The sequence below is a fragment of the Cervus canadensis genome, chromosome 1, assembly GCF_019320065.1.
Source record: "Cervus canadensis isolate Bull #8, Minnesota chromosome 1, ASM1932006v1, whole genome shotgun sequence".
In the NCBI taxonomy this organism is placed as follows: Eukaryota; Metazoa; Chordata; class Mammalia; order Artiodactyla; family Cervidae; genus Cervus; species Cervus canadensis.
Genome location: NC_057386.1, coordinates 100,308,945 through 100,319,403, shown reverse-complemented (window position 1 = coordinate 100,319,403; position 10,459 = coordinate 100,308,945). Strand labels below are relative to the sequence as shown.

The 10,459-nt window shown below is 43.4% G+C and overlaps 1 protein-coding gene across 3 annotated transcripts in view; it reads left to right on the top strand.

Annotated features, from left to right (window-relative positions):
• Positions 1–240: 240 nt before the first annotated feature.
• Positions 241–10,459, top strand: part of GUCY1B1 (guanylate cyclase 1 soluble subunit beta 1) — a 52,397-nt gene continuing 42,178 nt past the window's right edge. The window contains exons 1-2 of one of the 3 annotated variants that reach the window (XM_043487738.1): positions 241–444; positions 1,064–1,137. In XM_043487738.1, coding sequence (XP_043343673.1) covers positions 442–444; positions 1,064–1,137 — 77 coding nt within the window. In that variant the 5' untranslated portion in view covers positions 241–441. Of the gene's footprint in view, positions 445–1,063; positions 1,142–3,574; positions 3,594–10,459 lie in introns of those variants that run through there. The other 2 variants (XM_043487748.1, XM_043487753.1) reach the window with 2 other exon arrangements.

The following is a 10,459-nucleotide window of genomic DNA, read 5'->3' as shown; positions in this document are numbered from 1 at the left end:
ACACACGTTGCAAACGACACACACACGTTACAAACGGCGCACACACGCACGCACACACCCCTCCTTAGTCTGTGCTTCCCCGAGGGCATATCTTTGCATAACAATACATTTGGTGAGACCACAGCAGCTGCGTTCTCCCCGCCCCAGAATCGGTGCCCGAGCCCGGCTGCGGCCTCTCCATCGTCACTGCTGCGGCCTCAATCCTCGTCACCGAGGCGGGGGCGGGGGCGGGCAGGCGCGGGAGCGCGGCGGCACCCGGAGCATCCGAATTCCCTCCGCGGCCGCCGATTGGTCAGGAGCCGGGAGGCGGTGGCAGCCCCTCGGCTCCGCTCGCGGTAGCTGCAGGGAGGTGGCCATCAGGGCGCGCCGGGCCGGGGGCGCGGGCTGGGTGCGGGGTCGCCGCCGCCGCCTGGGTCCCTCGGCCGAGCCGGCGCTGACACCATGGTGAGTGGGCTCGGCCGCTCGGACCGCGCCTCCCGCCAGCCGGGCCTGGCTGCCCGAAGGAACCGGCTGAGCGCCGAGGAAGCGCGCTGGGGGCCCGGGAAGCGCAGCGCTGGCCGCGGGGCGGCCTCGCGTTTCGCCTGCATCCAGAGCGGGGAGGCGGGAACGTCGGGGTTAGCTGCAGGGGCGGTTGGTCCCTGGCTTCCCGGGTGTCCGCACGGCGCGCGCCTTCCTGAGCTCGACGAGCTGCCTTGCGCAGGGGCGCCCGGCCAGGGCCGGCCCGCGTGTGTGGCTCTGGGCGCTGCGGCTGGAGAGGCGTCGGGCTCGCGTCCTCTCCGCCGGGCTCTCCTGGGGCGCAACCTGCCCTGGCGCGGGGACAGGTGAGCGTGGGAGGGGGTGGCCTGGGGATGGGGCGCACAGTGACGGAGAGGAGCTGCCCCAGAATGGGGCGGAGGTCGCGCCCTTGTACTACCCCTCCTTAGCACCCGGACCCCAAATAGAGCGGAAGCAGGGGGCAGGGTACCAGGTTCCCCAGCGCGGTGCCGGCAGCTGCCGAGGCCTGGCCCCCAATCCCCTTCCCACCGCAGCCGGTCCCTGACGCTCGGGTCTTCCTGTCCCGCAGTATGGATTCGTGAATCACGCGCTGGAGCTGCTGGTGATCCGCAACTACGGCCCTGAGGTGTGGGAAGACATCAAGTAAGTGTAGGGTCCCCGCGCCCCGCTGCGCCCCCACTTCCTGCCCGAGGCGCGCATCTTCGGCGCAGCCGCGCTCCCACGCTCCCGAGCCCAGCCAGGGGTGGCGGGGCGGGGCGGGGCGGCCCGGGGGGAAGGATCCCCAGGGTCACCGCGGCCTCTCAACCCGGCCGGGCGTGGGAACGCGCTGCCCGCGCCCTGGCGGCTCCCAGGCTCCGAGCCCGGGAGGCTCCCACGCGGAGGGGCCCCGGGGACCGCAGAGGCCTCCGCAGAAACGAATGAAGACGGCTCGCTGGTCGTTCACACACTTTGCAGACTTGTACGATAAATGGGGAAGCCTTTTGGGTCTGCTGAAACTCACTTTTGAGACTGCCTATCGAGCAACTGTGAGTCGACCTCGTGTATTCGTCTGAAATAAAGTGAATCCCCCGCCCCGTTTATTTTTGGTTTCTATTACTGTGGTGAGGCAGGAGGGTATCCTAGTTTTCGTCTGGATCTGTGAGCCCAGTGCTTGGGATGTGAACGGAAATAGCGCAGCCACTGGGGGTTTCAACCTGCTGCAGTGACGGTCACCAGCTCTCCGAACACCTTGAGCATTTCAGTCCAACAGAGATCTCTTTTTCTCTCTCTCGCTCTGGTAGAATTTGCCTTTCACTTGTACGGTTGATCACAACCAAGCAGCCACATCAAAAGCCACCATTATGTGGACTTGCATTTTGGGACAACACTGTAACTGTCACGTTCAATTAGAGGGACAGAGAGTGGTACCCGGATGGACAGAGAACACATTGTTATTATTTACTCTCATTTCCTGTGCTCACTGATTTCATTTTGTTGTATAAAGTAGGTGATGCTTTCATGCTGTTTGTTCCTAAATATATTACAGTTGCAGTGAATTCTAACAGGCTCTATTACGAAGTTCCACGACAGTGATTTCTTACACAGATCTGTTTCCATGGAAATTACCAGAATTAAATATAGAGCAGTAGACTGCAACGTTTCCTTCCCTTGGGTCAGTATCCTTGAGCATTATTTCGTGTTCCCTGAGCCGTTTATGTTAAGACGGAGTACATCCGCATGCTATAAAGAGAAGTAGGGGTTTTGTGATTATGGGGTTCAATTAAATAAGAATCTAGGCACTAAAGCTTACTTTGGGACTTGAATTCTCTATCTACCTTATTAATACCTTCATAATTTTTATTTTGCTTGGCAGACAGTTACAGAGAGGCAGGCATCAAGAGAAAGATTTTTAACAGTGTAACCTATGTATAAGACTATTTTAAAGCCATTTTCTTTGTGAATTTATGAAGGTATCATGTATACCAACCATGTGGTAATTTCTCATCCGTAAGATAGAAATTCCCAAATTTCCTAGTGGATGTGTGATGACAATGAATATATTCAGAATTTTCAGAGCACGGGATGGCTCTTGTGGTTAAACAGTCTTATGCATAATTGGGTTTAGAACATGTGTCTTCCCCATTATTGATTTCGATGATGTCAAATACAGAAATGAAAAATTGTACCTCATAGAGAGAAGTGTAGGAGATTTAGAAATGAAATTATCAAGTGCTTCATTTATACTGGCCATATTTTCCACAGAGAAAGTCAGAAATATCTAACGATTTACAAATTCCCTTGATGTGAAACCTTAACTCTGCCAAATCACACTAAGAATGTTATTGCATTCTTTTTACAAACATATTAATTTTAGTTAAATATCAATATCTTCTAACCATGAATTTATTTTTAAGTTGCATCTAAAAGTATTCTTCATCTGTTTAAGTGCTAATAATTTAAATCAGATGAAACTTTTTTTTTTTTTTTGTAAAATGGAGCAAACCATAGGAATCTTTTTCAGGGATCATGTGCCCCTGCAAGAGAAATGCTATTAGTTTTACTAGTGTTTGCAATTCAGGTATTAAGTTTGACTTTTTTTTTTTTTTTAATTTCAGCATCCCTCCTGGTAGAGCCCATTTTGTCTTGGATACAATTTAGTATCTGGATGAGAGAACCTTGCTGAGTTTTTTGCATGGTGGGCCTTAGAATGGTTCACTGTTGGGACCCCTTAGAACCACAGAGATCCTCATTGCCTGGGCCCGGATGGGAGACTTTGGCAGGGTTTAATTTTGAAATGCTCCCTAGGAGATTCTGAGTTCTCCTCTGACCTGACCACCTACTCCAGGGAGGATCTCTGTAGTCAAAGGTCCAAGATACTTTCAGTTGTACCTTTTTATGAAAACTGAATATATGAAAAACATTTTTTTTTATCTCAGTAAATACCAAACTCCACTAGCTTCCTTTTTGCACTGTGAAAAGCTATCTAAATTGATTACAAAATTTCATATCATACTCTTTTGGTTTAGGAGGAAATGGCCATCCATCCTTCTTCAGAAAGGATGCCAAACATTTAATGACAAGTAAAATCCAAACAGGTTCCAGACAGAAAATCCTAAATGGTAAGAGCCAGAAATGCTTCATTGTAAACTCCCTATTCACTTACACTCTTACCAACAATGTAACCATTTCACAAGAGTTTTAAATTCCACTGTAAAGAAAAAGAAAGTTTGTCAAGACTGAGGGTCAGCAAACTTTCTCTTAAAAGGCTAGATAGTAAATATTATAGGTGTTGCAGGCCAAGAGTCAATTTTGAAGATATTGTGTGTATCATCTTTAAAATGTAACCATTAAAAAATGTAAAAGCCATTCTTAGATCCCAAAGTGGCAAAAACCAGCAGTGTGTGGTACTTGACTCACGGATTGTCTTTGTCCCTCTGATCTAGATCATAACTGCATGTAAAAAAGCCAAAGAAACTTCTGAATCTACCTCAGATCCTGTTTTGTTGCTTTCCTTTCAGTTTTGAGATGGCCCTTTCTGGAAGCCACGGTTCCTAAGTGATGAGAAATATCAATCATTATTTCAGGAAAACATGGAGCCAGGATATATGTGTGTATATATCTAATATATATATGTATATATTAGAAAAGCACCTCAATATGGAATTTAATAACCATTTCTGTCACCTTGCCATTGGCCCTGGCTAGACTAACTTTGATTCAAACTAGTGGGTTCAGAATCTTCGTATGAGATTTGGAAAGAAACTAATGGCTCTGTTAGTTGATAAATATTGAAGTGCATTCCTGTAGAAGACTGTCAGGAAGATGATTCCCTTGTGTAAAGAATGCATACGGATTTGGTATGTTTTTATGTGATTTACCTATACAGGGCAGCATGCTTTTTTCATTCATTGATTCAAGTCTTCTTTCATTCTCTAGTTAAGCTTATTTTTAAGGAGCATAGTCAAGTGTTTGAGTAGTGAGGATAGAAAGTTTCTGATATGTTAGTTTCTACTGTACAGCAAAGTGAATTAGCTATAATTATACATATATCCCCTCTTTTTTGGATTTCCTTTCCATTTAGGTCACTGCAGAGCGTTGAGTAGACTCCCCTGTGCTATACAGTAGGTTTTCATTAGTTATCTGTTTTATGCATATATCAATAGTGTATATATGTCAATCCCAATTATTTCCACCCTCCCTTTCCCCCTTGGTATTCATGCATTTGTTCTCTACACCTATCTATTTCTGCTTTGCAAACAAGAGCATTTATATTCCAATAAAAATTAATTAAAAAAAAAAAGACTGAATAGAATCACCTCCAAATAGCAATTGAGAACAAAGAGTGGCAGGACTTCATGTTTTATGTATTAGTTTTTGTTTATTTTGGTTTTTCTTTTCTTTTTTAGCATTTTTAAATTGAAGTATAGTTGATTTGCAGTGTCATGTTGATTTCAAGTGTATAGCACAGTGATTCATTTATACATACATATATGCATATGTATATATTCATTTTCAGATTCTTTTTCTCTTACAACTTATTACAAAATACTGAGTATAGTTTCCTGTGCTCTATCTTTCTTTTTATCTCCTTTTTTTTTTTTTTACAAAGTAAAACCATGTTGATTTGGAAAGCTTCCCCAAAAATGTGTATGATATAATCCTTGCTTTCAAATACAGTTTAGAGATATAAAACTGTTTCTAATCTTATTATATCTTGATTTTTTTTGCCTGTAGCTAAATGTGGAAACATTTGGCTGTTGGATAGTATATTCTGATCTTCCAGTTTTGAAAATAATGCTTCTTGGTGAATTTGCTCATCATGAATTAATCATTATGGTTCATGTAAGCAGATGCTTGGCTGTAGGCTAGTTATATGTGACTTTCCCAGTTGCATAAACTTCCGAAGACTAAACTCTATAAGGAAACGGATAATAACTACTTCATGGGGTTTTATACTGAATGATGCCTGCAAAGTGCTTAACACAGTTCTTGATAAATAAGTGCTTAGTAAATGGTAGCTGTTACTTGTGTTACTCTAGAACCAGAGTTTTCAGGTTTTCCCTTCCCAGCTCCCCTGAAAGATAAGAAGCACCCTCACATGACAATAATTGACTGATTCTGCACACTATACCTGTTTAAGTGTGCACTCATCGCGCTAGAACAGGTAGTGACTTCTTGTCATTTCCCTTTCTCTTTCCCTTTCTCCATCTCATGCAGCTGGTACCTGCCCTTTGGATTTGAGGTGCTCTGAAATGCTCATCTTCTCCTTCTCAGCTCTGAGCACTTTCCCTTCTTACCATGATGGCCCCCATCAAGTTTTCTGCGTCTGACTAGTCCCGCTTCTCCCACTCTGCACATTGTGGGAAGACTCACTCTCATGATGCTGTTTTTCTGCTGAAGTTTTACTTTGGAATCAATCCTACCTTATATTCTTCCACCTCCCAGTCTCTATCTGTTATTTGAAGATGCAGTGTATGTTCTTTTTCTTTTTATAAACTCATTAGTTTTTAATATTTTGGATCCCATGTGTAAATCATAACACACAGTATTTGACTTTCTTTGTCTGACATTTCACTGAGCATAATACCGTCCAGTTCATCCATGTTATTGCAAATGGCAGAATTTTACTCATTTTTATGGCTAGTAATATCCCATTGTGTATATGTTGCATCTTCTTTATCCATTCATCTGTTGATGGACACTTAGGTTGCTTCCATATGTTCTCTTTTGGTTTTGTTTTGTATTTTAGGCTGTACCATGCAGCATGTAGGATTTTAGTTTCCCTCAGGAATTGAACCTGTGACCTTTGCATTGTGGGGTATGGAGTCTTAAACACTGGACTGCCAAGGAAGTCCTCGTATGCTCTTAATATTCATTTTATCAAAACAAAACCAAATCAAGTACCACATTTTGCCTTGTTTTAATCAGATTTTCATATTCCTGTGGCAGTATAATTAAATTTTTATACCTTCCTGTATTCTTGCTCAAGTGGGCTTTAAAACATTAAGTCCTTTTTATTATAAAAGCTGTTTAAAATTTCCGAAGTCCTTTCCTCACTAATTTCACATGAGTGCCACAATACCCATTTGAAGTAAGAAAGGCCTTCCTAGCTCATTTTTTCCAACTTTATTGAGATATAATTGGCACATAACATTGGGTAAGTTTAAGGTGTTTTATGTATGGTTTAGACACATTTGTAAATTGCAGAATGATTCCCACCATGATATTCACTAAAACTTCCATGCTGTGGCATAGTGACTGTTTTTTTGTGGTGAGAAGGTTTAAAACCTACTCTCTGAGCAGCGTTTCAGTCTGTGATACAGTGTGAGCTGTAATCATCAAGCTCTGCACTGATCCCCAGACCTGTTCATCTTGTAACGGTTGTCTGTACTCTTGGAGCAACACCTCCCCATTTCCCCACTTCCAACCCTACTGAGCACTCTACACTGCTTCTCTGTTTGTCTGTTTTACTTTCTACATAAATAAGTGAGCTCAGTGCTCTTTGTTTAATGATAAAGTTGAGTCTCAGGAGGTGGAATGACTGTCTAAGGAATGACGTCAGAAAGCTGTAGATTCAGACCAGACTCTGCTCTTCTGATGGCAGATCTGCAGCTCCTTTTAAGATAGAAAGTATGAAAGTTGTTAGTTGCTCAGTCGTGTTTGACTCTTTGTGACCCCATGGACTGTAGCCCACCAGTCTCTTCTGTCCATGGAATTCTCCAGGCAAGAATACTGGAGCAGGTTGCCATTTCTTTCTCCAGGGGATCTTCTTCTTAGCCCAGGGATCGAACCCAGGTCTCCTGCTTTGAAGGCAGATTCTTTACTGTCTGAGTCACGGGCATAATACCAAAGTAGGAGCTAATGAAGTGACATACAAACATGAAGCCATATTCATTTCATCCCCAGAAACTTTCTCAGTACAAATCAATGAATACATTGAATTAAAAAATAGGTGAACCAGATAATTGTTACAATCAGGGCCTTTTTCTTTAGAAAGACCTGCTGGTCAACCTGGAAGGTGGAGGGAGGCCCAATGTATCCACTGGAAGCCACCTGTGCCTGTGGAACTGGGTGCTCAGGGCAGACTCCTTCTCATGACCCCCTAAGGAACCTGAGGTCCTTAATTCAGGGCTTTTCTTTGGTGGTCTGAAGTATCCCCCAGCCAAACAACCTGGGTCTTTATTTTCCTTACATCTGTCATCTTTGCAAAATTAAAAAAAATCATAGATGCATATTACTTAATTACATGTCAGAGGAGGAGCTTTGTCCAATAACATGAGCAGCTGAGGAGTGGCCTGAGGATCTGTGTTCCCCTCTCATTCCCAGACTTGCATGGACGAATACTGACTGGACCTTGGACCTGGTCCCCACAAACAATGTTCTTCCTGCCCTCGCTGTTCTCCAGAGTGAGAACGTCTTGCAAATGTTTCTCGTCATTGTGTCAGAAAGTGATGGTCATCGTTGATACTGTGCAGACATCACCAGGAAAGCACACTTAAGGAAAACTCTAGAACCGGCCCCACTCAGAGGCTGATGACTGCCAGGACATAGGGCCGGGGGGCTTTTCCATCGTTGCTTTGTCTCTTTGCTGATTCAACAGAAAGCAGGGGAAACAGTGTTTATGTCTGGCCAAGTGGAGTGGCTTTTTTTATACTGATACCGAGATTAGAGGTGTCTACTATATGAAAAAGGGGAACATTTTTTTTAATGTGTAAGAAATTTTATTGTAATACAGAAATTTTTCTCATAGGAATGTAGCTTGAAGAGTAGTTTAAGGTATATAGAAGGATTTAACTAGAAGGATATTGATCACAGCCCCTTATAATAGCAAAGTAGTAAGAATAGTGAAACTAATCAAAGATAGAGAACTGTTTATTTGTATACTGGTTTTAAAAGGTGTTTCAGAGAAATATGACTTTATATATGTCTTATATATAAGGCTTATATAAGACTTATATAATTATATAAGAAATATAAGGAAGAGGTGATCTGACAAGCATTTTAAAAGGAAATGGATCAGTATTTCTTGAGAGGTCCAACAGATTTTTTTCATTGAAGGTTTATTAATGAAATTAATTCAAAGTTGAAATTAATTCAAAGTTAATTTCATTGAAATTACTGAGATAATTATAGATGCAAATGCAGTACTAAGAACTGATGGACAGAAGCTGTGAACCTTGACCTTCTTTCCCCTAGTGTGTTTCAAACTGTAGTATAATGACATTAATACATCCATCTTATTCATATTTTTCAGTTTTACTTAAAATCCTTTCTGTGTATCTATTTGATTTTATCACATGCACAGGTTCACATATCCACAACCACAGTCAAGATACAGGACATTTCCATCACCACAAGGATCCCTTATGTTGTCCTTTATAACCTGGAAAGGGAAACATTCTGACATGTTTATTATTCCTTTTTGTTACCGTGCCTTTGGCTGTGCTGGGGATTCTGATCTGTTGCCACTTATTGTTGAATCATGAAACACTACCGTGTTCCTCTGTTGAGATTCTTGGTGGTCAGACTTCAGATCAGCCAAACATGGGAACGTTCAGCCCTCAAACCCCACTTGCTCTCAGCACCCTAGCCTCGTGGGCAGGTTTTCAAGCCAGTTTTCAAGTTCCTCAACCAGGCTGACCTTTGCCATCCAGGGAGGGTGACACCTGTGCTCAGAAGGGTCTCACTCCATGCTCCCCACTCCTGCCTCCCCATGAAAATATTTCCCAGCCTTAAGAAAGTGAGAAAAAATCTTACTTTTTTATTTTTTGCATTTTTATTTTTAAAATCGAGGTATAGTTGCTTTACAGTATTGTGTCTTCCATACAACGAAGTGAGTCAGCCATGTGTATACATACATCCCCTCCCTCTTGGGCCTCCTTCCCTCCCGGACCCCTGCCATCTCGTCACAGTGCCAGGCTGGGCTCCCTGTGTGGGCAGCAGCTTCCCACTGGCCGTGGTTTACATATATTGGTGTAGATATGTTAATCCTACTGTTTCAAGTCGTCCATCACCCCCAACCCGTGTTCCCGTGTCTGTTCTATATGTCTGTGTGTGTGCTCAGTCGTGTCTGACTCTTTTGCAACCCCATGGACTGTAGCCCGCCAGGCTTCTCTGTCCATGGGATTTTCCAGGCAAGAATACTGGAATCGGTTGCCATTTCCTACTTCAGGGGATCTTCCCAACCCAGGGGTTGAACCTGGGTCTCCCACATTGCAGGCAGATTCTTTACCACTAGCGCCACCTCTACAAATCTTACTTAAGGTATGGCTTCTTTCACCTCCAAAAGTATACTTTTCCTTCATAGTACATGCACACGTTTATAAGTACTTATTTGTACTGTCATTTGATTGCTCTCTGTCTTGTCTCGCTAAACTGTGGCATTGATAGCTAGCAGAAGGCCTCTATGTGTGTGTGTGTGTATAATATATGTGCATGAATTATCTTTCTGATTTTCAGAGAATAAGAGCCCGTCTGTATGTGTCACACATATTTCTTTCCTGTAACAAGGATTTATTATGTCAGAATGGTGACATCTTCAGCTTCTTTTTAATAAAATATAAGCTCTGTTGAAATGGGCATTTCTTATATAAGCAATGACAGAAGATATAGCAGTAAATTATAACATCTCTGTTTGGAAGGGTCAGAGTTCACACATGGATATAATAAAAGGATTAAGAACACTGCTTTTGGATTACCAGTTGCATAAACCCCCAAGACACTGGGTTGGATTCAGGACAAGACTGACTCCTTTAGCAAATGTCTCAAAGGCAGGCCTGTGCGGTGCTGTTTGAAGGCCATGTCTAGACTGTAGGTGGGCTTCCCTGGTGCCTCAGCTGGTAAAGAATCATCCTGCAGTGCAGGAGACCTGGGTTCGATCCCTGGGTTGGGAAGATCCCCTGGAGAAGGGAAAGGTTACCCACTCCAGTATTCTGGCCTATATAGTCCAGAATATAGGACTATATAGTCCATGGGGTCGCAGAGA